This window comes from Ischnura elegans, chromosome 6 (assembly GCF_921293095.1).
Source record: "Ischnura elegans chromosome 6, ioIscEleg1.1, whole genome shotgun sequence".
Taxonomy (NCBI): Eukaryota; Metazoa; Arthropoda; class Insecta; order Odonata; family Coenagrionidae; genus Ischnura; species Ischnura elegans.
The window spans coordinates 80010698-80038605 of NC_060251.1; the positions used below are offsets into that span (position 1 = coordinate 80010698).

At 40.5% G+C, this 27908-nt stretch overlaps 3 protein-coding genes across 4 annotated transcripts in view; 1 reads left to right on the top strand and 2 right to left on the bottom strand.

Annotated features, from left to right (window-relative positions):
- Positions 1–27908, bottom strand: part of LOC124161054 (progestin and adipoQ receptor family member 3) — a 147256-nt gene that overhangs the window by 104302 nt on the left and 15046 nt on the right. The gene's annotated exons all lie outside the window — the stretch shown is intronic.
- On the bottom strand, positions 16737–17898 carry LOC124161055. Of its 2 annotated transcripts, XM_046537223.1 has the most exons (3): positions 17542–17896; positions 17386–17451; positions 16737–17266 (listed from the first exon to the last, which is right to left on the bottom strand). In XM_046537223.1, exons 1-3 carry the CDS (start codon positions 17590–17592, stop codon positions 16757–16759), a joined length of 627 nt encoding a protein of 208 aa, XP_046393179.1. In that variant the 5' UTR covers positions 17593–17896; the 3' UTR covers positions 16737–16756. The 2 variants fall into 2 exon arrangements, with proteins under 2 accessions (XP_046393179.1, XP_046393178.1); XM_046537222.1 differs by having other exon boundaries at positions 17386–17898.
- Positions 21972–23537, top strand: LOC124161413. The gene has a single exon (XM_046537730.1). The coding sequence runs from the start codon at positions 21972–21974 to the stop codon at positions 23535–23537; it is 1566 nt and encodes a 521-aa protein (XP_046393686.1).

Genomic DNA, 27908 nt, shown 5'->3' on the forward strand with positions numbered 1-27908 from the left:
GATCTTAAGAATGAATCAGCCGAGCAGAAATTTAGAAAAAAATATTAAGTAATTTTTTTCTTGGAAAACGAAGCAGATCAATAATTTGCTATTGATGAGAGAATTATCTACGATGTTATTAAGCCAATTGATTTATCCCATTGGATGCCCAGGAAAAATATTCATCCGACACGAACATTTTCGAAAAAACTGGAGATACCTATTATTCAAAATAATAGATTCAATTAAATCCTTAAATTAATGGGAAAAAAGAGTTATAAACTCCTTCTTATGGATTATTTGCGCTAACACGATATATTCAAATATTTTTCAATTTTTGATGACGATATAAGTACCTACTCGTTCTGATCTTAAGATTTATTATTAAAAAGAATTTACAATGATCAAGCATTTATTGTGAATACAATGTATAATTTACGCTGTCAATGACGATACATACTTTCATGTTATTCGAAAGTTTGAACAAAATTATGAAGGATGATAAATATTCTATAATACCATAACTTGATCTTCCATAAGCAAATTTACATCGCTGCTCTTAATTAGGTCAATTCTCACTGCGACCGGAAGATAAGCGGATTGGATTATGAGTTGAGCCCTTTATAAGCATCTAAGCAGGAAATATCCCCGCAAGAAGGCTTGCTTATGGACAGGAAGCAATATTTGCATGTATTCATGAATGCCTCCAACCCACATTGCTCCATCGAAGGTTGCGACACTGTTTTGCTTTTCAATAGGTTAGCTCTTCGCCTCGGAATTAGCCCATTCATAGTCCACGAACAGGACAGAACTGTTTCAAAATAAATGCCACTGGTTCGACCGGCAATAATTGCACGTCTTACCCGGGGAAGGACGATGAAGATTCACAACTCCTAAGGTTGAATTTCAGGGACAGCTTTGCGTTTTAATAAATCCAGTGAAACACAAGGAGCTAAAAAGTCCGCGCGTGCAGTCTATTTTTTAGGTTTTCTTTTACTTGAAGCTATCATTCGGGAGGTCACATCGATAACTTTGATATAAAAATGAACTAATGATCAAAAGTTCCTGAAGTATAGGTTTAATAATGCAAAAAGTGTTTTTCCAATATATAATGTAAAAAAAACACATAAAAAAAGAGACACTCACAAAAACTAGCAGACATTTCAACGGGATGACCTGGTATCGGTGCCGAAGGTGAACTGTACCTTCGACACCGAAGATACAGTTCATCCCGTCATACAGGTCATCCCGTTGAAACGTCTGCTAGTTTTTGTGTCTGTTTTTTATATGTTATCTCCAATTAGGATTTCGAACCCTCAGATCTTAAAGCGCAAAATTTTTATCCCTTTTCCACCTTTAATTTGTAATTATTATATAGTTACTAGTGATTTACCTCTGAAAAAGATATTTTTTCATAATCTTAACTTCTACCTCTTAGAACCTCGTCAAGAGCATTTGAGCGGTTTTGCATGATTTTAATTCACCTTCACTATATTATATCCCTCCTCAATTCTGGAACACGATCCAGAAATTCAGCATAAAAACCCAAGGCCTATGCTTACTCTTCTTTTCCACAGAGTATCGAAGTGTTCAGGTTGGCATTCATTACACGTTTCCCAAACTCTTTTTCATATTGCATTCACACAATATTTTTACTACGTCTTTCCTTTCCTCTGACAAGAAACCACAACTAACCGTAAGCTTATCACTCGTTGGAATACATTTAATTCTTATTATGAAATGCAACCTTATCTGTACTCTTTAAACTTCCACAAGGACTTGTACATTTGGCATTGCCATTTGCTAAAATTAAGGGCAGTAGAAACAGGCAACGATAATGGATATCATTCAGTCAATCCGTGCTGATACTCATGAGAATGCATTTATGCAATGAAGCTGATCGCTACAATGAACCTACTGGTGCACATAAGAAGAATAAATCCAAAAATATTTTATTCTACTTCCAGAGAAGCCGATTCGTTATCTACTTCAAAAAACGCAGATTCGGTTCCTTAACAGCTTCGTTGTATAAATCACTCAGGGTGATATTGATAAAATCACACCATTTCAAAGAAAATGGATTACCATTTTTCGCAAAAGCAATTGTTAGCACTCTAAAATATGATGGATAATCCGTATTATCAGCAGAATAAACACTGATTGACCTACGCAGATGTCCTTATTTTTGCATTGACTTCTTCTTGATTACTGATAAGAAAATCTTAAAATAAACCTCGAAAGTGAACTCTTCGATCCCGTGAAATGCCTATTGTAAGAGTATAAATTACCAATGAATTTGCACGCATGGAGTACCTATTCTAGTGGTGACCAAGAGAAATAATCCTGTTTTGCACTTGCCCCAGAAAACTGCAATCATTTATTACCATTTCACTACGCCCAAGTGTTTGGTCAATTTCGTTCTATATGGTGTTCCTTTTTACTTTTTGTGCAATAAAGATATCATAGAAACTTTCCATGGGAAATTCTTAGAACTTTATGGAATTGCACTCCACAAAAACCGCACGTTGTCCTACTTTGGCTGCACAAAAGAAAGTGAAACTCTAGACTCGACGTGAACGCGGCGTCCTTCAAAAGCCCAATTATCCCTTTAATGGTTCTGAGAAAACCACCTTATGACACTTTTTAAAATGGGATGGAATATCACATACTACACTACATAGAATGGGATGGAAGCTGTGACACAGTACGTACATTTTAAATTTTTGATCAAAGTAAATTGAGACATAGACGGTGGATTGAAAGGCATTGAACTACTTTTGGACATCGATGGTTAAATGCCAAACACTCACGCTTCAATACCCCAGTGAAGGGATAAATATTCTGTGAGTAGGGGAAACTTCAAAATATGGGTAAATTTTTACGATAAAAAATTCTCCATATATCGTATATTTTGCCGGTGAGTGTGCATATACCTTCTCTTTGCCCTTGCAAGCTTAATTCATCATTAATATAGTTGAACGTCTCAAAAGCGATCATCAAGTATTTAGAAAGCCAAAGATGAGAGTTTGTAGGTATTTCGGTGGTGCCCTTCGTGAAAATTGTAAAGCACAACAGGAAATACTGAAACAATGACCATTCATATAACAAAGTAATCAAGAAAAATTGCTTATATCCGACGACCTTCCTGGAATACGCCATAGAATCATTTTAAAAAGAACAACGAAGTATGTAGAACGTGCATCACACAATCTAGCGATTGATATAATATCTGCAGAGGAGGAAAAAAACAAGTTTTCTTCAGACGAAAAAAATTGTTTTCAATGTTTCCAGCGTTTAAAAACACGTTCAGTATTTTAACTTGACATATCTCGGAGTGACTTTCAAAGTTGACCAGAATCATAAGGGATGATTATAATATGTAAGTACCACAAGATTGCAAAAATATCTTACACTTTATCTTGACGTCAAGACACTATGCTATCTTAGATGCACCCTGTAGCCGTAAGCATTCGCCGGGATAGGAGCCCGTCATTAATAGGCTACTGTAGACGCGCCGTTCAAGTTCAAGGCGATAATAAACTGCCAAGCTGTTACCACATCATTTTCCTTCGTGCGTCATCTTATCAACGTTCATTACAAATCCATAATATCGAAGACAAAAACTGTAGGAAGCATTTGCGTCGTTATGATGCCCATTATCTCGTTCTCAAGCTCATATGGCACTTCCCAATTTATTGGATATTGGATTGTGGTCCAACTGGCACACACCAATTTCTAGTCCAATATCCTTTTCACAATATTAGACGCAATTTCTTGCCCAATTTAGAATAGGTTCTATTTTCTCGCGGCCAATCTCTAATCAGAAGTCAGTTATGTTGACTCCTAGTGGCCAAAATAAGAAGCTCTTTGCAAAACATTAGGTTTGGCTGTAAAACATTGTTTTTTTTCCGAAAATTCGATGAAGTTTCTAAAATGTTGTCGAAAGGAGTTGGTTCACTATTGGTTGAAGCGTACAAATCACACGAATACTTACACAAAATCATCGAAATACAATGGCGTTCTCTAGCGGGGCATTAGAACACTATATCCGGCTAATATTCGAGCAAATACGTGTCGTACGGTACGTAATGCCCAACATTTTAAACAGTATTGCACGCCGATTTATTGACCAATAAACTGGAAAGTGTCATATGGGCTTCACGAAGGCTTCCGCGGTACTAGGAAAATACATCACTTTTATTCATTTTTATACGGTGTTCACTCATTTCAGACAAGCGTTAAAATTAATCATCTTGTACATCTATCTAGTAAGTAAAATTGACCAGCCTTTGGATAAGAAAATTGACTTCTGAAAATGAAAGCAGCAGATGTTTAATAAGATATTCTGAACGATGAATTTTGGATACTTCGTGAAAGAGATGATACATTATTTTTGTACAATCATAATAGATTTCACCGTAAAAATTACCAAAAAATATATTTTTGAAATACTTGTGAGTCAGATATGCATGAGTTAATCGAAGCGCAGATAAACTACAAGAAAATTGACATATCTGACATGAAAAGGAGAAGAAAAGGAGGACTGCAAAAAAAACTATTTTTTGTAATAAAAAATTATGCAATCATGCATGAGTCAATGGAATGCGCAACGAATGCCTCTTATAATAATCTCGGTTGTGAAATAAAATAAACTGCGGAACTATTAAGATAATAATAAATTTACAAATTCAGGAAAGGAATTTTCACATTTGAACTAGATGCGTTCTCATCCTCGTACCAAACAGGAAGCAGGAATCACTCTTTCTCTCAATGACAGACCTAGATTCCCTCTTCAGATATTACGCTCTGCAAACCAGGGATATGCATCACACAGTTTCCTGCCTTTTAAGGCAAGCAGAAAAGGTCCCGTAAAAAAAAGAGATACTTCGGGAACACTTGACCAAAACATTATTACACGATATGAAAAACTTCCATACCGCACCTCAACAGTGCCACCTAGTGCTCATGTATTTGGGCCACTATGTAGTTTGGTCAATTATTCCTATGCCGTTTTTTATGAATTCTTATGATGAGTTGAAATAAAATTCTAATAATTTATAAAGATATAATTATGTTTAAAAATATTGATAAAACTTGTGGAAAAGTGCAATTGCATTTTATTTTCATGTCTCGAACATCCACTATATAACGCCTGAATCAGTTGAACTTACTAAATACCGATGATTACCTTCCTTAGGAATGATGTTTTGATTGTATTTGAAAACATTTTCAGTCATAGAAACAGCGATCTTGACTCAATATTAATGTAGGTGGCTAATGGCTATACAGTTTAATGCTAGCTGAAATGTTTACTGAAGATTTTATTCTTCCTTCGCTGAAACAACTGAATTAACAAAATAACCCGTAATACGTCTCAAAGTCCGTTTGACAATAGGGCAATGCAGCTAGTATAACTAGTGTTGTAACTTACTAACAAGAACTAGCTTACAGGTAAAATTTCAATCACCACCCCTCACAATTCTCTATGCCTTTCGAACGTCGTCTTAGTCTATTTTTAAAATATTCAAGAAAAACATGGATGCAACTAACGTGGTTTTACAATTAGTGATAAAGAAATAATTTTATATCCTTTCAATAATGGCGATAGTGATGTCGACTCATAAATTTCCACTTGGTCTCGGAGTAAACGAGAGAACAATGGGAACAAATCAAAGAATGTCTTGTTTTAAAGACAGAGGCGTTCTAGGTCCTAGAAAACGGATTCAATGGACCTTGAAAGAGCAGTGAAATCTGGTATCTAGCAATAGAGAGAGCTCAGCGATTTGATGGCTAGGGCTAAAGCGTCACGGAATATTTCTTTGTTGGGCAACACTGTTAAAACTTGCTCATTTAAAAAACGGTGAACTAGCATATAACTAGATAGTGGGATTCAGAAAACCTCAAATCTAGTCCTAGTGAAATTTCATGCTGTGTAGTATTAGAAAAACCATATACTATTTGAACGGAGTGTAGTTAATAACGTCGTCTGCAGGACTTGTGTCAGGAAAAAATGAGCTAAGTTAGATAGAATAAACCATTGATATTCTTGAGTTTCAAGTAGGCATATTTATGAAAAATCATTATGAAAACTCAAAATGTTATTTTTTGTGAGTTTCCAAAACTTACAGTTGATGGAGAATAAAAAATTTGCAAAACAACGCAATTTGGAGAATTTCCATATAAGATTTATATTTCACTATATGAATGCTTTTTTACCACCGCGTCTCTTTTGCAGAGGCAGCATTTGAATGGCGAGGTTTGTAAGTTTCATTTCGCACCATCCTTCTCACAGCTCCTGTCATATTCTAATAGTGCACCAAGATGTCTTCAGGGCCATTTCATCTCAAATCAGGCAGATAGTGCAAAATCATGTCAGGTGACCATCACCGATTTCTCTGAAATTTATATATGTTAAAGCAGTATCCTTATGATGAATAACGATGACTTTATCTCTGCTCAGAACTGAACCGTCATAAAGTTACCGCCCATTGAACATTGCAGTGTCAGGCCTCAGAGTAAAAAATGAAAAATCACATAAATGCTGATTACTAAAAAACCATGGCCCATAAAACAGTGGTTATTCTTTTATTTTGAAGAAAATTCATTTATGCACATTATGGCATAACTTGCAAGTCATTTGAAGCAATAATAAACAAATAGGACTTGTTTAAACAATAAAAATTAGTCATTATTTAACAATTTATTACTAAAAAAGGCCACCTTTTATTTTCTTTAAAATTTCTCAGCGGGTAGTTTAAATGTTCTGCTTTCAATTAAAAAAATAAAAAAAGGTAGTATTTTTATACTTTTTGTTTTAAGGCATGTCAAAGTTAGGCATGTTTACGACTATTTTACACCAAGATTGCATACCTTCAAGGGGGGAAAATGCAGTTTCATTCTACTTAGCATTCATAACAGTGAAAATTTCATATCTGAATGATTGGTTACATCTCTTGACTGAAAGCAAGTCCAATCTTGTTTACTTCCATGGCATCCAATGTGTGCAAAAACCCACTGCTACTGGCTGGAAACGGTGAATGAGTCGCAATTTGCACAGAGTATTTTTCAATGGCAGTTCACGTAAGTCTTTCTTCTACTTTGGGCCATGTGGAACATTTCGATGGACCATGTGGATGCATAAATGAGACACTAATATCATTCTCTTCTAAAGACACTGCAGTGATTTGTGAAATCAGGTTTGACCAGGTTTTTCAGAAACACACAATGAAGTCATTCATGGTGAGATTTTGAGCACTGTACGTCATTATATCTGAATTTGTTAGTGTCACAGCCTGTTTGATTGTGTGGATTACAGAGCGAGCTTTAGTTATCCCGTGTCTGTTAACTACCAAGACATGAAACTGTTGACGCCATGTACAGGTGCTACTTTCACCTAATTATTTTTTGTGTAAATTGAGCTTGTTGAACAAGATTGGACTTGCTTTCAGTCAAGAGATGTAACCAATCATTCAGATATGAAATTTTCACTGTTATGAATGCTAAGTAGAATGAAACTGCATTTTCCCCCCTTGAAGGTATGCAATCTTGGTGTAAAATAGTCGTAAACATGCCTAACTTTGACATGCCTTAAAACAAAAAGTATAAAAATACTACCTTTTTTTATTTTTTTAATTGAAAGCAGAACATTTAAACTACCCGCTGAGAAATTTTAAAGAAAATAAAAGGTGGCCTTTTTTAGTAATAAATTGTTAAATAATGACTAATTTTTATTGTTTAAACAAGTCCTATTTGTTTATTATTGCTTCAAATGACTTGCAAGTTATGCCATAATGTGCATAAATGAATTTTCTTCAAAATAAAAGAATAACCACTGTTTTATGGGCCATGGTTTTTTAGTAATCAGCATTTATGTGATTTTTCATTTTTTACTCTGAGGCCTGACACTGCAATGTTCAATGGGCGGTAACTTTATGACGGTTCAGTTCTGAGCAGAGATAAAGTCATCGTTATTCATCATAAGGATACTGCTTTAACATATATAAATTTCAGAGAAATCGGTGATGGTCACCTGACACCCCTCTGCCTGATTTGAGATGAAATCCCCCTTCATTCACTTTCGAATCTCATAATATTAGTCAAACTACCTCAACATGCGGTTTCACAAGCCCTTAGAATGCCGAAAATATTTCTTGCCGTGGACTGAATATAATACGTAGGGCAAACTTCGATTAAGCACTTTCAAGGGCTGATTGAGTCCTATACACTATAGTGCTGAAGTCTTAACCGAGTCATTCCAGCTATGAATGTAACCGAATGCTTTCATTACCACCGCGCCTCTTTCGCAGAGACAGCATTTGAACGGCAAGGTGTGTAAGTTTTGTCTTGCATTCTACTTCTCATAGCTCGGTCAGCTCCGCCGTTCGGCATTTCGTACCAACAGCAGTTTTTCTGACTATGCCTCCGAGTGGTACCAGTTAATCTCACTCCATGGCTCGATACTGCGTGCCTCTCGTATCACAATGCAGGTTTTGAGAGCTCCAAGATTTATTCTGTTCAGTCCTCACTAGTTAATTGCGGATACAGAAAAAACTCTAGGGGGGGGGGGGCACAAAAGATATCTTGAGTTACCTTTACTTTCATCCTAATAAAAATAATCAAGTTACATGCAGAGTTTACGAAAATTTTTGTCAAATTTATTACGCATGTGTACAAGACAATGCCATCCTATGATATAAAAAAGTTATAATTGTGGTTCTGCAATGTTTGGCAATACGGGCGGGGGTCCGCAAGGGGGGGGGCGCCCCGTGCGCTCCCCATCTGCATCCGCCACTGTCGTTAGTGCAAAACATTTATAAAGACAGATTTTCCATCTATACTTTATAATTTTGGAAACATAATCTGATTGGGTCTATGAGCCATTGGCTAATCAAACCACGAAAAATGCCGCTTAAAACATTATATTGCATTCACTTTTTCAGAAATAAATGTCTAATTTCTCTTTTAAACAAAACTATTTGACTAAAAATACTGTGAGTGGTAAGGCAACATGAGTTCAAACCAAGATCGTACATAAGAGGGTAGATATCCGATACCCTTTATCGTCCGCCGATATCTTAAAAGTTCTTCCCAAATGAGTACTGCCTATCCATCTACTATAAATATCATCCCACCTTAATTTCATTTAAGCATCACGCTAGATTTATTTACATATTTCATCATCGTCATCAGTGATCCACAATCATTAGATTGGTTTGACGCAGCTCTCCACTCAATTCTCTTACCAGCTTATCTTTTCAGACGTATTTATTTCTTCTTTTTCACATCCTTCTGTACTTGTTCCATGCATATTCTTTGCTCGAGATCTTCCTTTTACCTTCTTGACATCTACTTGTCCCTCGACGATTTTTTTTATCGGGTCACCATGCATCAAGATGTGGCCTATAAGGTTGTTCCGTCTTCTTATCACTGTTTTCATGAGGCTTCTCTTCTCTCCTACTACTCTTAGGACTTTCTCATTACTAACTTGGTCGAGCCATTTAATCCTCATCATTCTTCGGCAAAACCACATTTCAAAGGCCTCTACCCTTGAATTCTCTGCGGCCGTCATTGTACAAGCCTCACTTCCGTAGAGAAGCACACTCCATATATATTTATTTATTCACGGTATTTCCATGCTTAACTGCTTACCCACAGCTTACATTGATCTTGCCTTCCATCACCCAAAAGATATAATCCATGTATGCTACTGGTTAAAACACTAGTCGAGCTAAACTGTTCCTGGCTCAACATTGAGGAAAAGTACATTTAACATGCTGAATAAAAGAATCCGTCGGTAATGTTACACTAATTACATAGCAAAACCCGGATAGTTCAACGTTGCCGCTAACAAAATCTTAATATAACTAAGGAATTACGTTCCGTTGAACATGAATCCCTAGCATTGAAACCGATAGGGTATTAATAAACTCGTAGGAAAATTATAGTGTGGTCTTTTCTCTCGGCAGCATTCTTCATGTCAAATCCACATAGGTATGCGATTATTCCGTAATTTACACAAATATACCGCACAAAAAATAACATAAAAAATATGACTCGGTGATTCATATTGATATAACTTCTGTCGTCGTTAATTAAATGGGTAAATCCGTCGAAAAATCAAAGTAATCCCTTGCCTGGAGATAAGTGGCCTCGTTCACGATGGCAAGCAAGCTTACAAAGACTTTGCACCCATGAGAATATTCAATGCATGTGCAAAAAAGCGCCCTTCCCAAGTTCAAAGACCTAACTCTATTCTTACGAATGACTATTTCCATAGAAAAGACAATAAGCAATTGTACGTTCGTCGTGAGGAATTGTCAGAAAGCGCCGCAACCAATTTTTTTTAAATCTTACGACTTGATTCCTGACGTTTTTTCGTGAAAGTTTAATTGACATGTGTTGATTGATAAGTTCATTTGCACACATCTACCCCGATTTAAGGGATTCATCAGAAACCGGTCTTACGTCTTTTTGCGGTTGGTCCAACGCCAAAAGTTATCTGAAAATATTTTCTTCGAGAGTTAAACCAATTAGAAGTATCTGGTGCAGAGTACTTTATAGATGAAAACACAGTCAGTATGAGTAATTTTACGGCTAGCAACACCTCAAACATTACTATCTTCATTGCCGCAAAGGAGGTCTTTGAGCTTAATTAAACGAGAGCTTCGAGCGAGAATCAACATTGCCATTTCGCAATCTAACCCATGTTGAGATTGTTTCAAACAATTACAATAGCACATTTTCAACCAACCTTAATTACTTAATGTCTTTAAAATTCAGAGTGTTAAATACAATATCGAAGAAGCTAGATGGCCGAGAAAATCTGTTTTTATCGTAAGTGCAAAGTGCATCCAAAAATGTTTAAGTTGCCACAGTTCAGTAACTAAGAAGTTGCGGCCCCATTTTCATGGGAAAAAAATGCTTTAAAATATCTCCCCTACCACCTCCTGAAGTACAAAAAAGGGAGAATGGAATGTTATCTGATGTAAGGTCTGAATTCAAGTCTATTCCATTCTCCCTTGATATCTCCCCTCCATTCGAGGGTGGGCAGAGTATATTGCTTAAAAATAATAGTACGTATTTGGGGGTTAAAATTAGTTTACTTAGTCCCCCTTTATTTCAAACTAAATAATTCTTATTGGGAAGTTTAGCTGGGTGCATCTTCCATTTGATGACTCTGGCCTGTCTTCCTCCCATTTCTTCATGGTTTCTTTTCTTAGAAATTTTTTGATGTTTTTCACAATTATATTCTCTGAGCTCATGTCAAAATATTCCCAGTTTCTCCTGTCCGCCATTTTACTTGAGCCATTCTCTCTAACACTCTGCATTTCATAAGTGGGGTGTTAGCGATAATTTGAAGGGCATCAGTGGAAACAGTAGAATAAGCGCCGGTGATCGCAAAGAGGGCCTTTTGCCTCCCAAATAGACTCCTCAGCATAGTTTCTCCTCCTCGCCGCTTCGAAGGAAGGGCGATCTCAAATTTCCGACGCGCAGAATTTCCCGCGCTGGCCTCATTCGTCAGTCGGGTGAAACTTTGCAAAATCATCATCAACCGTCCGTCACAATCGAAATTCGAAGAAAATGGAACGAGCAGGAAGAAAAAAAGAACTTTCCTAGCCTCGCAAGCCCACTGATTTCCGTGTGTCTCGATCGCACGAGGTCTACGCGCCATGACGAAAATGATGCGTCCTCCAAGACTGCGCTTGGCAAAGAAAAGATATTTTTGGGTTTCACTGGTATAGAACGTATTATGTATCCCCATTCCCGCAGCATAAAACATAGGAATCAGTGGCAGATGCAGACAGGGGCGGATTAGGGAGTGGGGAAGTGACGACCCCCCACATAATTTCTGGTGACATTGAAAAGATGGTAATTTTTAAGGTTAGTCTCCTATTTAATTTTTTACTTCACCAGCTCTGCAGACAATGTTTAAAAATAATTAATGAATACCTAAAAGCTGCTTGTGTACGCCATTCAGACATCAGACGCGAGAGGTTGCATGCCTCCAAGGCGTGCGATAAGTGATATTAACTCTTTGCCCCCAAAACATCCATCGAAAACAACGTCTTAAACCGCACATGGATGCAGGTATAAAGTTGAGTTGATTTTTTTTCCCTTACTTTTTCGCTTTTATTTTAAAGAAAATTATCCTGGTTAAATCATCTGAAAAAACAGAAGGAATCCGAGGAAAAATCCGAGGTTGCTGGGTCAGCTTGGTTTAATAGGACTGTAGCGTTTGTTTTCATGTAGTTACTTCAATTAGACATCTAATTGAATAACTACAGAGAAGGAGCATGAGGTTATAAATAAAATCTATTTGAATATTTCATCACCTACGTTTTCGCACCTTCCATTGCAAGTTGGGATTACACATTTGGTCACAGCTTTTGGTTATGCGCAGCCACCTCGAGTGATCTTGTTCCCATACGTTTACGGTGAGGTTAGGAAACCGTCGTAAGGTTATGGAAAGGAAACCTCGCGCATTCAGTTGAAGGCTTCACGGGCTATCATACTCGAAACAGCAGCAAAAGAGCGACATCATATCCACTCTGAAAAGCCCTAAGAATGTGGACCTCCAGCCCTTTATGAAGAGAAAGCGCAACATGAGAAAGAAGATGATGTGACGCGGGGTTTATCGCCGGGTTTTTTTGCCTATCCTCCGAAATTCATCCAGCCTTGACCTCTTACCAACACGCTCTTCGTGACACAGTCTGTCCTTGGTCTTAAACAATAAACAAATTAAAGGTGTAAGAAATTAGTTAAGAATTGATCATCAACAGTTGAAAAACGTCCAAAACATCGTTGAAAAACGCAACCTGTAGAAAGCGTGCTTTAATAAAACTAGGAAAAGCTTACTTTCCGCCATTGACTTTCACCCAAGTTCGAAGTACTAATTCCTCCAAGTTCTATTTCAGCTGCTATTTATACATCTATTGCTTTAATAGTGGCATTACCTATATTAAATTTGACCTTTTTTCAAGACTTTCATGCTTAATAAAGTGGTGGTTACCGGCGCTACTTTTTGAAATTTGCTGAACATACTGAATGAACAACCTAAACTTTGCTTTTCCTCAGAATTTTTTATTAAATCACCACCATGGTTTCAACGGTTAACGTCATCTTCTGGATGGATCAGATCGTCGAAAATATGATCGTGATTTAATAAAAAATTCAGCGGAAAAACATAGATAAAGTTGTTAATTCAACATGAATGTCATTATTAATTTTTAGAGAATAGTAGAGAAATTAAATACGCCTCCTCTCTTTCGGAATTCATGTTTAAAACTCTTCTGACACTAATTAAAATATTTTCATCGGAAACACTCCCAATCTATTTCACCCATTTAATCGCGACAACTTAGTTGCCAAGGCTGGACATATATATTTCTGTGCTTCCTACAGAAAACGTTATTTTTTATGATTTAACACTTCAAAATATCCATTCATCAAAAGAAAACTCCCCGCATTTTCTTTCAAGCAATCATTATGGAAAATACAAAATATAATTCACCTAGAACCATAATGGACATTAATAAATGCTTGTCGTAATTTTCTTTGTGCATTTGCTTATTATGAGTAAACGGTCGGTTTTCTCACACCCCCTGCCACACGCCTCTTCAGGCGGTTTACGGAATAGAATGAAGATGCATATGAAGATGTAGATTTTGAAAAACTATTTTAACTCTTTAATTTCTCTAATTTTAAAACGAATTAAATTAACACCTGATGTTGCATTAAAATATTTCTTACGCTCTCTAATACATTTCTACTGCCTTTTCCATTTGTGTCATGCTATCTCCACCTATGGAAGCAAGACCTATTTTTAGCATGACTTTGCCATATTTGTATTCCTACGATTGTAATTCGGAGACGGGGAAGGCATGCGTTCAGTGCTTGCGAAGGAAGTAAAAGATGTGTCAGATGAGAGATTTGCACAGTAGGAAAATGTAGCGCGAAAGCTAACCTACCGTTTCACTTATTAGCCCCTAGTAATGATGAGTTATCAACTTCTCTCCGAGAGCCTAAAGAAAGACGGACAGAAATTGAACAGTAAGCGAAATACGGGGGGTGGGGGAATTGAAAATGGGTTACTGGCAGAAAATGATGTTGGTGAGAGAAAGTGAGTAGTTCATACGCAGACCTAGATTACATTATTAAGCTGGAATATCAGACTAATTTGTTAGTAATTAGCGCTTGCGGGACCGAAAGTACCGACGAATCAGGACAGAAATTTAAAAAGCAAATCAATTAGAGCTCCAGATGAAGGCCAAGTATCTCAGGAAGGAATGGATACATTTTTTGTGCAGTTTACAGAAATAATAGCTCCCAGTTTACCGCCACCAAGCAGATACAGCGGCTCCTGTTATATGTGTCAACTCTGTCAAAGGCCTATTCATCGGTTCAAGTTTTTACAATAATTTTAATAATTAGTGCGTTATTTTTTCCTTTATAAAAATAGTATGACCTCCAAATTTCTTCATTTTCTTAAAGCGTCAAATATCTTTTACTTCACCGAGAAAAATCTGGGAGTATTACATCAAAACTTGCATCAGAAATAGCAAAAGAGATGAAATCCTGCAAACTTCCCGAAAAGAGCCTGGATAGTATAAGCGTCCCACTCAAATACTTATGGCAATAAATAAAAGGTTTAAAGCCGAAAAGATGTTTGTTATTATTCTATCGCACAATATCAATAAAATTTATTTGGAATAAATCGTGCTCACGATGAAAACAAATTAAAAGTAGAGTGCCTCCATAATAATTTCTCAAGAAAATAAAATCATAATAATTCAGATTTCTACCGATCGAGGAAGGCAGTGCTAGAAAGACAACCTACCAGAGTTTGACTCGGTGATCCCACAGAGATTTGGTTGCTATGGAACTACGCAACTGCATTGAAAGAAACAGAGAGTAAGGAAATATGGAGCACCGTATGTGTGGCTATCTTATGGCTTGCTGAACTCATTCATCACCCCAATAATATTCACCGCATATTTCCTTGCTTTTGCGACTTTATAGGCAAAAAAAGCCATACTTATAAAGCTAAGTGCAAAATTAGCTGCGTTTTTTTATATTTAAAATAGTACAAACAAGTATTTTAAAAAGTACAAACTATATAAATTAGGGAATATTTTTAGGATCACCCAGTGTACTCCATCATAAGAATAGAAAGAAATTTGTGCACAGCTCCAACTATTTTTCTCTTAATTTAATCAGGGTGTTTCGTACGAAGCACAAACTATGGCACATGTTATCCTGCGTCATAGAAATAAAAAAAATAACTGGGTCTCCTTTCCATTTTCGTTTCATGAATTTTTACTAAAGCAATTTGTCTCTTCAAATTTTAAATGCGCCTCAACACGTACACAAGAATGTAAGTTAAAATACATCCTGAAAAACGACCTTTAGGATATAAATTTTGTCTGGTTATTATGAGAAATACAGAAACGGTTCATAGAGGTAGAATAACAGCCAAAGGCAACAGGAGTGTGATAGAAAGGCAATTTATGAACTTTTCTATTCTGTTAATTTTAGTTCATTTACTACCGGGATAGAGGTGATTTAAAAATTAATTTTGCCTAGGATGTGGAAAGCTCCATGATTTAAAAAAAACACAATCTACAATATATATACAAAAAATAGCAATATTTCAAAATGAATGAGTCTTTGAATGTATTTTGTACTCATCCAGTATATCAGTATACACCTAATTAACGAAGAATATATTTTGATTAACAGCTGCAGAAAAATGCTACATTTTTATCCTTCGTAATATGTGAAAAAAAAACCTCAGACAGTAGTATGAATCTTTCCACGAGATCGAATTAAAATTCCGCTCCCTAAAAATTCACAAGTAAATGGGAATATCAATGGTAAAGGTTAAATTCCTCTCTAATGTTACCCACGCGTGTCAGCCTTCCAGCCGGTATGCATTTCAAAGCAATCCACCTTCATACAAATTAATTCCTTGGTCTTATTTTATCATTCAATATCATCCTTGTAGAAATAGGACTAAACTGCTCGATTTTAAATGATACTCAATGCCGAACATGGAAGCCGATAATTCCCTTCAGATAATCGTCACGAGGTCAACGTTAGTAGTATCCCTGGGACTTTGGAACCAGGGGGTGGGGGAGTTCATTGACCGCTACGTCATTGGGTTTTTGGAACCAGGGGGTGGGGGAGTTCATTGACCGCTACGTCATTGGGTTTTTGGAACATGAGGAGGTGGGGGAAGGTCATTGACCGCTTGTGGGGTGGGGGAAGGAGTGGGGGGAAGGCAAGGAGGCCCTTACGTCGTTTGAAAACGAGGGGGGTGAGGAGAAGGGGGAGGGGTTGAGACTGTTTGTCGCCATAGCCTATACCTCACCTGTGCTAAGTGGCCAGAGTGGGATGCGCTAGGTCCCCGCCTCCACAGTTGTTCTATGGAACCGAGAGGGTGTTTTAAGTGGTTTTGGAGCCGGGGGGTGGTTGGGAGGAATTTATTGTCTTCCCTGTAACTTACCGCGTTTTTCAGGCACCACCCGGGCCTTACCCACACGTTGGCATGTCACCTCTCAGGGTCCAGACTCCTTGGCGTCATAATTTTGTGGGACGGGAAGCCCCTCACGCGTTTGCAGGTGCTATTAGGCAAGCGGCCGTTATTTTCCCGTTGGAGGAGTATGGGAAAATGTCGAAGGTTGGATGTGGGGTTGGGTATGACGGGGGATAAACAAACAAGACACAGAAAGCAGAGAGTTCTGTCAACAGTGCTTTATTTCCTTAATTTACAGATCGGCTAATTCCACATAGCTATTATATCTGTGAAAATTTCGGCGCTACATCTGTCGCAAAGAGTGCACGCGCAACTACGGTTGATGCTAACACTCTCTACTGTGAAGGCGTGGGCTTGGTTATCGGGTGAAATTTGAGGGTATCTATCAGCCACTTCGGCCATTATGGCCTCTATGCACTCGGTGCACGCCACGCAGGTACACTGAGTCTGCGAAGTAGTGGGGGCTACATCGCAGCTGAGGAGTAGGTCCGAGTAATTTCCAAGTCTCGGCTCCGACACCTCGATCTGCTGGCATTCCCACCCGCCAGCAGGCTCGTCGACGATTATGGTGTTCGCCGTGCTGTTCAGCTCTCCTACGTCGGGTGTCAGATGCGCGGGGGACCAGAATCCATCAGGGAAATCGCGGTCCGCCGCTACCGGTGTGGAGCAGTGAAAATTATCTCTCTCTCCAGATGGCGACTCCTCAAAATCCGAGTAATCGGACTCCCACGACATATCGTTGACTATGTTCAGCTGAAATAAATGTAATAACCCCCATTAATATAAATAATAAAATATAACGGTGGATATATTTTCAGAGAAAATAAGAGCGCGATAGAGTACCCCCGATCGGGAGGAGTGTCTAGGCTTACCTCGTGCTCGATTTCATCTGAGCTGTCGAACTCCGAACTCCACGAAAGCTGTCGGGCGATCCTAATCTGAAATAGAGATATTATTACCAAATGATTTGAATAGCAATCGTTATCTAAGTCGATGAATGTGTGGAGAGGATAGGACATGGTGCTTACCTCGTGTTCGATATCCTCGTTGGTGTACTTCGGCGATCCAACGTAACCCATGGTAAATAGTTTCTACGGTGCTCGGTGCTAGCGAAGAGTGAGATGCTTCCGTGACCGTTGGGTAGCGCTGAATGACGAGGGTGGAACTTTAAGCACTGATCAGGAGTTTGTGGTAGGGAGAGGAGGGGGTGGAAACGGCGCTCGTCATTGGTCCTTTTCAGGTATTTTTCAAAATCACGCTCAAAAAACGGTTGACAGACCTGTTAATGGATATTCACATGCGTTGTAGAGACCGACATAGGTTCCGCGTCTAAAGTCGAGCTTTCATGGGTCCACGCAAGAAAATGAAAAAAAAAAACTATGACGGTGTCCCAAAAAATGGAATGTTCGGCGGGGTGGAAAAAAAAATCTTGTGGAAAATCAACGAAAACCAATCTATTCCATCTCCGACCACTAGTCGCTAAGAGGGTTTTAACTTACACTGGCGAGTGCATTAATAAAAAAAATCACCTGTGGAATAGGCGAGGAGGTTTACTTTTGACAACATAGTGGAGCGGTTGTTTGAAAAGGGAGTAACAGCTCCTCTGAGGGTTTTCTTTTGACGGCATAACGGATGGGGGTGACTCGAAATCGGCGTGAGAACTCCTCTTCATTCCTCTTGAGAGTGAGAATATTTTCAAGGAGGCGTCGCCCCCTTCCTTTTCTGGTGTTTTCAAAATCTCGCTCTAAGACGGTTGACAGAACTGTTGATGGATATTCACATGCTTTGTAGAGAACGACATAGGTTCCGCGTCTAAAGTCGAGCTTTAAAGGGTCGACGCAAGAAAAAAAAAAACTATGACGCTGTCCCAGAAATGGAATGTTCGGTGCGGTGGAAAAAAAAATCTTGTGGAAAATCAACGAAAACCAATCTACTCCATCTCCGACCACTAGTCGCTAAGAGGGTTTTAACTTACACTGGCGAGTGCATTAATAAAAAAATCACCTGTGGAATAGGCGAGGGGGTTTACTTTTGACAGCATAGTGGAGTGGTTGTTTGAAAAGGGAGTAACAGCTCCTCTGAGGGTTTTCTTTTGACGGCATAGTGGATGGGGGTGACTTGAAATCGGCGTGAGAACTCCTCTTCATTCCTCTCGAGAGTGAGAATATTTTCAAGGAGGCGTCGCCCCACTTGGGTTTCCTATATAAGGGGTAGTTGTCGTACGGTCGATCACTGTATTTTCCGAGAGTTAGCGAGAGATACTCTGTTCTCTGTCTCCACACAGCATTTGTGGGCAAGACTTTTCTCATCGGTGATAAGTCCGAAGTAGCAACTCTAGCCTACGCACTCGCAAGCCGCAGAAGTCAGCATCACCGTAGAGCAAGGAGCTTCTAAGGGGTTTGACCTGAGAGATCGGAGTTCTTACGGGGTTCCGGCTGGAGACACCACTACGCGAGGGAGGAAGCCGACCTGATTGGGGCTGAAAGCCGTGAGTTGTGTTTACAATAAGAAATTTCATCTTTTCGGTGGGGGATTTAAAATCGAGTAGGCGCAATGGAAGCAATTTTTGCGTGTGTACCTGCAAAGGAAATAATTCGCGCCCACCGTGCTGGAGCGTATGACACTGTCTCTCTTTTAAATGTCGCGCTGGACGGTTTAGTTCATCGCATGACAGTGATTAAGGAGGAAGTGGACATGAGCGACTTTGTGAGACTAGTGGGGGACGTTAAGAAGGCTCAAGACGCATCCGTTTCGGAGGTGGCTCGCGAGGAAACTAGCGATGCTAATCAGGCATTGGCTCGCGGCATCGACTCATCATTACCTCTATTAAATGAAGAGTCATTTCTTCACACCCTTGAGACTGGTAACTCTAGCAACGTAGTGGTGGAAGCTTCTCATGCTACGATGAGACCGCCAGCGGCATTCGATGAATTAAATTTAAGTCAAATGGCGAAGGATGTCGCTTCGCGTGACGATCCACTGGGATTCGAGGATGGGGATTCTGTATTTAACTCTCAAAACTTGGAGAGTCTAGAAAATAAATTTATTCGCGATATGGAGGAGGACATCCCTGTACTCACCGGCGAGCTATGGAGCGAGGATAAACAGCTGGAGGGATTTCCAAGTGAACGTTGCGCCTCACCCCCTAACGAAGCAGGGCCGCCTTTAGATCATCGAGACGCTCAGTGGGGGCGGAAGGGGTGAAAACAAATATTTCACCATTATTTCTGAGAATCGTAGCAATCTCAAAGGTTTTCGCCTCCACGGACGCGAAATAGCGTGTGTGCTGAAACCAGTGCCCGAGAATGGAGACCCCATTGAATGGCTCCACGAGTCTTTTGACGCTCTCCTTTCAGAACTCAAGAGTGGAGTACCTCAGAGCAGTAGAGCCGGACTAGCAATAAGCAATTCTGAAAGCCCTGAGAACCCGATTTATATCTCTTATCGACGAGCGGACCAGCTTTCCGCTGAAGTGATATGTAAGAGTGTTGAAAAGGTGGTTCAGTCTAACGAGAACTTTATATTGAGGGGGGTATTACGAGTTACGTTTACTTACGTGGAGATGCCGAACGGCGGTCGACGAGATAAAAATCGATTGTGCACGTTTCACGAGTTTTGCAGAGGAAAGAAATCGATCGTTGTGATTTCAAACGACGATAACCTCTGTTTAGCTAGAGCATTATGCGTTGGAATCTCGCGTCACGTGGACACTGCCGTGATTTTTAAGGCAGTAAAAAGGGGAGGGGGTGTACAGACTGCGAGGGCCCTGGATCTGTGTAAGGGGGCGGGGGTCAACCTTTTGAATGGCGGTGGGATAGAGGATCTAAACGCTTTTCAGGAGCATTTAGAAAATTATAAAATAACCGTCTACGGGGATCGTAGGGGTAGAGAGGTACTCTTTGAGGGTCCCTCTACACTCGCATCGGATGGACGTGCTCGCAGGTACATCGATCTAATTTATGGGGAGAGGCATTTCAATTACATAGCCTCTCTCAAGGGAGCATTCAGCTACGACTACTACTGTAGGAGTTGCAGAGTTGGTTATAGCAACCAATATGCTCATAAATGTAGGTCCGAATGTCCCAGATGCCTCGCATCTCCCCCGTGCGACGCTAGCATAGCGAGTGTGACGTGTGATTCGTGTAAAAGGAAATTTTACGGGGTCGGTTGTTTCGCGAAGCACCTAGAGAGGAGAGGGAGCGGAAGATCGGCTTGTGACATAATTAAATACTGCACGCTCTGCGAAAAAGTCTACAATGTGACTAGTGTGAAGGGGAAGCATGTATGCGGGGAAATATACTGCCACGCCTGCAAGAGTAGACACGAAGCCGGTAAAAATTGCTTCATGTCGCCGGTGGCAAAAACAAACGCGTCCTCGAAAGTAAAATTTATTTATATTTTTTACGATATCGAATGCACGCAAGACACCCCAATGCTTGGAAAATCGGGAAATTTTCTCCATACTCCAAATTTCCTTGTAGCGCAGAAATCATGTGAGACTTGTATCGGTGCGGAATCTCTAGAGCATTGCTCAGGCTGTGGAGAACGCCAACTGATATTTAGCGACTGCGATCCGGTGGCGGAATTTCTGAAGAGTCTGGTGACACTGCGGAAAAAGGGATTTAAAGAGCTTATTTGCATTGCCCACTATGGGAAGGGTTATGACAGCCACTTCGTCATTAAGACAATGGTGGAGAAGATGGGCTGGACACCATCAATAATATCTTCAGGGGGTAAATTGATGTGTATCGAGTATGAAGGAGTAAGATTTATTGACTCAATAAACTTTCTCCCCATGCCGCTATCAAAGCTCCCGTCGGCACTAGGCTTGGACGAGTCGTTATCAAAAGGTTACTTTCCCCATCTGTTCAATACTTATGCGAACAGAGACTACGAAGGACCGATGCCTGCGCAGAGACACTACGGCGTTGAAGGAATGTCACGCCAAGACGCTGGTAAATTTAGCGCTTGGTACGACTCAATGGTTGCTGCGGATTATGTTTTTAGAATGAGATTGGAAATCCGAAAATATTGCATCCAAGATGTGAATATACTGCGCATGGCCTGCAGCAAATTTAGAAAAGACTTTTTAATTTTAAACGAAACTGATCCCTTTCGCGAGGCACTAACGATAGCCAGTGCGTGCATGCGTGTGTTTAGAAAAAATCACCTAAGAGCCAGGGAAATAGCCGTCATCCCACCAGGTGGCTACCGCTGGGGGGACACGCAATCGCGTAAAGCTATACTATGGCTTTTGTCGGAGGAGAGGCGACGGGAGATAAAAATATGTCACGCTGCTAATGGGAGAGAGGTAAAGGTTTTGGGAAGAAAGGTCGACGGATACGTGGAAACAGCTACGGAGATAGAAATCTTCGAATTTCACGGTTGTTTTTTTCACGGATGTCCTAAGTGTTTTAAGAATGGAAGTGAACCAATAGCCAACAGCCCCTCAGAAACAATGCGCTCACGACTGGAATCGACAGAGAGGAGAATGAAGTTCTTCACGGAGAGGGGGTATACCGTAACGCAGAAGTGGGAGTGTGAGTTTCAGAGGGAGATCGATCGCGACAGTGAATTGAGAACATTTGTGACCGAGCATCCGATTTTTCAGGAAGCTCCTTTAAATCCCCGCGACGGCTTTTACGGGGGACGAACTAACGCGGTTAAATTGTATCACAGGGTGAACGAGTCCGAAGGGGAGGAGATCCGATACATAGACATATGCTCGCTCTATCCCTTTGTGAACAAATATAAACCGTACCCGGTGGGTCACCCTGTCGTGTATGTTGGTGACGATTGCCCCCCTTTAGAGGAAGTGGAGGGACTGATAAAGTGTGACGTTCTTCCTCCAAATGAACTATATCTCCCTGTTCTACCCATGAAGGCAAATGGGAAGTTATTCTTCCCTCTCTGTAGAACTTGCGCCTTGAACGAAAATCAAGGAGTTTGTGGCCATGATACAGAGGAGAGGAGCTTAAAGGGCACCTGGGTCACGGACGAGGTGAAGAAGGCTGTCGCGATGGGTTACAAAGTTCTTAAAACACACGAGGTGTGGCATTATAACATCACCAAATATTCTCGAGAAACGGGCGAGGGTGGACTATTCGCCAGCTACATTAACAAGTTTCTGCGTGTTAAACAAGAAGCTAGCGGGTGGCCTACGTGGTGTACCAGCGATGAGCAGAAGGATCGGTATTTACAGCTATTCCACGCTAGGGAAGGAGTCGCCCTCGACCGAAACAACGTTGAATATAACGCTGGAAGAAGATCACTAGCCAAGATATGTCTCAACAGTTTCTGGGGAAAGCTAGGTCAACGCGATAATCTGACACGCACGACAGTAGTCCGAAAACTCGACGATCTCTACACGCTGTTATCAAGTCCAAACGTCGAGGTGCTTCGAATGGTCGAAATTAACGACGAAGTCCTCTACGCCCACTGGGAAGAGGTTGCCGAAGTCGTCACCCCTGCTCCGAGTAGCAACGTTGTTTTAGCCTGCTACACCACAGCCCATGCAAGACTGGAGTTGTATAAATATTTGGAGAAGCTGGAACGCAGGACCTTATACCACGATACAGACTCAGTATTGTTCACGCAGCGCCCCGGAGAGTGGGAGCCTCCAGTGGGAGACTACCTCGGCGACATGACTGATGAACTCTCGCCCCTAGGAGAGGGGTGCTATATTTCAGAGTACGTATCTGGTGGTCCCAAAAACTATGCATACATAGTTCGCTCCAAAATTAATCCCGAATTCGAGAAAAGAGTGTGTAAAGTCCGTGGTGTCACTATAAATTCCTCCAACGACGAAGTGGTGTGCTTCGATACTTTAAAATCGATGGTCCTCGAAGGCGCTCCTGGGCGGCGACTGACATATAAACATAGAATATACAGGACTAATAAGCACGAAGTTGCCACTCGAGAGGAGACTAAACTCTTCAGAGTGGTTTACACTAAGAGGAAACGTGACCTGGACTACGACACCCTGCCATACGGGTTTAAAAAGCGGAGATCTGATGGCAAATAATGTGAAGAAGAAACCTTAATTTTTATTTAAACATTTTTTTATTTACGTCTACATACACACTTATTCCATGCACACCTCTTCCTTATTTTTTTTTATTTTTTTTTTTAAAATTTTATTTATTCACTTTATTTCTTATTTTATTTATTTATTTTTTAATTTTATTTATTTACTTTATTTTTTATTTTATTTAATATTTCCACACACGCACACGCAGAAAGTCACACCTAAATAATTCTCTTTAATTTTCTATATCAGTTATTATTTTGGTCCTCATTTTTCTTTTCTTTATTTTATGTATACATTTATTATTTTTAACCCATTTTTCCCTCCTATGGATCGCCACCTTGTCGCGGTGGAAGGGCTTAAGAATTCCTCGTAGGGGGAGTTCAACTAAGAGTGGTCCACCATTCGTTAAACACACACACACACACACACACACACACACACGCGCACTAACACGCACACCGGTTTAAAGAGAACACGCGGGGGTTGCTGTGATTTGATAATCGATAAAAGCGTAAACACGATCGTCGGCAGCTTATTCGCTGAGATGGAGCTGCGACTGAAGCATCCGTTCTGCGCGATAATTGCGGGGCCTAGCTCGTGCGGTAAGACGTGCTTTACGAGTAGACTTATAAAATTTTCAAAAGAAATGTTCGATGTATCGTTTGCCGACATAATTTGGTGTTACGCGGAATGGCAGCCTTCTTACGAGCCTTTAAAAACCCTTGGTGTCACATTCCACGAGGGACTGCCAGACATGAAGAGTATTCCAGCGTCAAACGCCGCTAAATTAATGATCCTAGATGATTTAATGATGGAAAGTAGTGATAGAGTAGTGGTAGATTTATTCTCCAGGGGTAGTCACCATAGAAATATAAGTATTATCCATCTTACTCAGAATCTGTTTCATCAGGGAAAAGGGGCAAGGGATATTTCACTTAACACCCACTACATTGTATACTTTAAAAATCCTAGGGATAGAAGCCAGATTTTGAGTCTTGCTAGACAGATTTATCCTAGAGATATCAGATTCTTGCAAGATGCGTATGACGACGCAACTGAAGAAGCTCACGGTTATTTATTCATTGATTTAAAACAATCCACACCCAACGCATTACGTTTTCGCACCAGAATATTTCCAGACGATGCGCATCATTATTTCTACCAGCCGAGGAAATGAAATGGAATGCGTCGACGCTAGAATGATAATAAATAGAACCGGATACATGGTAAATGTTTTAGTCGCCATGAAGCAGAGGATAGCTAAACACGTCGATATTCTCAGCTTCATTGCACGCTGTAAGCCCTCGATACGAGCAGCAGTTCTCAAGGCGGCGGACCATGGGCTCACCAGATCAATTTGTGAAATCGTTGATAACACATTGAAAGGGAGAGTGGATTTAACTGTCGCGCAGAAGAAGCGTTTAGCGAGGCACAAAGCCCTACTACGCAAACTCGCGACGGGAAGAGGTTGCTGGCAGAAAAAGAAGAAATTAATTGTGCAATCGGGAGGATTCATTTTACCGCTACTCTTACCAGTGATAAGTGGTGTTATTTCCAGTATTATAAGTAATGGAACACGCTAAGAAAATGGTGCTCGTTCCTCATGAAGCCGTGCATCGCATGAGTAACCCTACCGTTCCGATGACGAGCAACGCTCAAGCACTATCTGCTCTTGACAACGAGATGGAGCGAATTTTACGCACACCCTTGAAATCGGATAGTGAGAAATGGAACCTATACAAACAATGCCTACATCGTTTTCTACACTTCGCGGGAGAGGAACGGAAACCGCTAGTCTTACCGATAGTGGAAAAAGAACTCACTGCCGATGATGAAAGCTCCTCCCCTCTTGGGGTAGAGAGTCGCATTCCCCTTCGGTCCGAAATTCTTAATTCAGTACCGCTGAAATACAGGAGAAGGGCAGAACTTCTATTGAACAGAATCTCTCTGTCAGATAAAATTAGCTGGAGCTCTGATGGAACGGTTACCATCAAAGGTGGTGTTATTCCGGGGTCCAATATCATAGATCTAGTTGGGGATATAATGAGGGAGCGGAAAAATTCAAACCCCATCGGTAACGCCTCCTTTGCGTCGTTATTATTGGAAATAAACACGCCACTTGAATATATAGGGAATCGCCAGCGGCTCCATGTCATTAGTGGATACACGCCGGGAGTGAAAGAAAGTAGGGTGGAAAGAGCGCCGTTCATGCGTCGTAGGACTCAGAGTTCGCCAAAGAGTTCTGCCCCCGCTACGGAGAAGATAATTCAGCGTTGGACCCCATATCGTTTCAAAAAATGAAAAAATCAGTGGACTTAATACTTCGAAATATTTATTACGACCCAGCGCATCCTGCGTCATACTCCGGAGCGGAGAAGCTGTGGAAAGCTGCGCCTCCGACTGTGTCGCGGAATGACGTCAAAATATGGCTCCAGAAACAAGATACATACACGCTTCATAAGCCGCTAAAGCGAAAGTTTCAGAGAAATAGCTATATTGTCGATAATATGGATGATCTATGGCAGGCGGACTTAAATGATATGAAGCATATAAGAAATCAGAACGACGGATTCACTTATATTCTCACCGTTATCGATGCATTTAGTCGCTATGCATGGGCGGTCCCTCTGCGCTCAAAGACAGGCGCAAATGTGACAGAGGGTTTTTATCGAATATTGAAATCAACGAAACGAAAACCTCTCAAACTCATGACCGATAAGGGCAGCGAATTTTTAAACAAAACATTTCAGGACTTTTTAAAAAAGAATTCGATTGGTTATTACCACTCTAATAATCCAGACACCAAATCATCGTTAGTTGAACGCCTAAATAGAACTCTTAAATCTCGGATGTGGCGATATTTTACGATGTACAACACCAAAAGATACGTTGACGTCCTCGCGAAGATCGTAGACGCCTACAATAAATCAAAACACTCTAAAATCAAGATGGCTCCGGTGGACGTTACCGATAATAATATTCTTCAGGTGTGGAATAACGTCCACGGCGCTGCGAAGAAGAAGAAGAGCGTAATAGCACGCCTGAAAGCTGGAGATAGAGTGCGAATAAGTAGAGAGAAGGTGTCATTTCGCAAAGGATACGAATCGAACTGGAGTGAAGAAATATTTATAGTTGAGAGAGTTATTAAGAGGCGCCCGCCAGTTTACGAGATAAAAGATTTAGAAGGCGAAATAATCGAAGGTACTTTTTATGAACCCGAGTTACAAAAAATTACTCTATCTAAATCGAGGAAATTTAAAATAGATAAAATACTTCAAACGAGAGGGAGGGGGGTCAGAAAGGAAGCGTTAGTCAAGTGGAGAGGATATCCCACCAAATTCAACTCGTGGATTCCTGCTTCATCGATAAAGAAGTTATGATGCCTGAAGGGTTCTACCTCACGCTCCCCAGTAACAGCTCTATGTCTAGTCACGGGAGCAACACAACATCTAAATTTACATGCCTTCTGCCTAGAAATATCTCTCTGGACGGGCAGTGGGAGGTCTCTCTCGCCGAGATTCACTTCCCCATGACAATTTGCAACGTTTATGGTAAACAGCGCGAATATTCCGTTAACCATGCTAGTAGCAACGACTCTTATTACAGAAAACTACCGGCGAGTCACTACTCATCTATCGCAGATCTCGTTGACACATTTAACGAAGATCTAAAGAAGATTTCTAGCTCTAACGACGTGAAATTTTCCTACAACGAACGGGGAGTTATTACAGTTGAGGCGAAAGACACAGTTGTTACCCTATCCGAAATTTTGGCGTTGCAACTAGGGTTCGAGCCTGGAGGTGACATTGTGGAGCAGAAAAAAGCTAGGCGCAAACCCGACCTCGATATCGGCTACCCGTCTCAGATATACGTTTATTGCGACATCGTCGAGCCGCAGGTAATAGGCGATACTGTGGCCCCTCTCCTGCGAATAGTTAGTACGGCGGCCGAGAAAAAAAAATTCGGGCTCAACGTTAACCACGTTTTCAGCAGACCATTCTACGTTCCTGCCATGAAGAGAGAGTTTGACACGATAGAAATAGATTTAAGGACTCACGCGGGTCATCCCATACCATTTCTTTATGGGACATCAGCTGTAGTACTTCACTTTCGCAAGCATGGGAGCTATGGTAAAGATGAATAACAACTGCGATCCTTACACTCGCTACTACCTAAATCAGGTTGGAAGTGGGGTGGGATCTGTTTATCAGGGAGTTAGCTATCAAAAAGGTCACGGTATAGGGAAGTTTCTGGGAGGACTCTTTCGTTCAGTGCTACCATTATTGAAAAGTGGCGCTCGCACCGTGGGTCACGAGGCTCTTAGAACCGGGATGAATGTCGTTGGCGACTTGGCCTCGAACGATG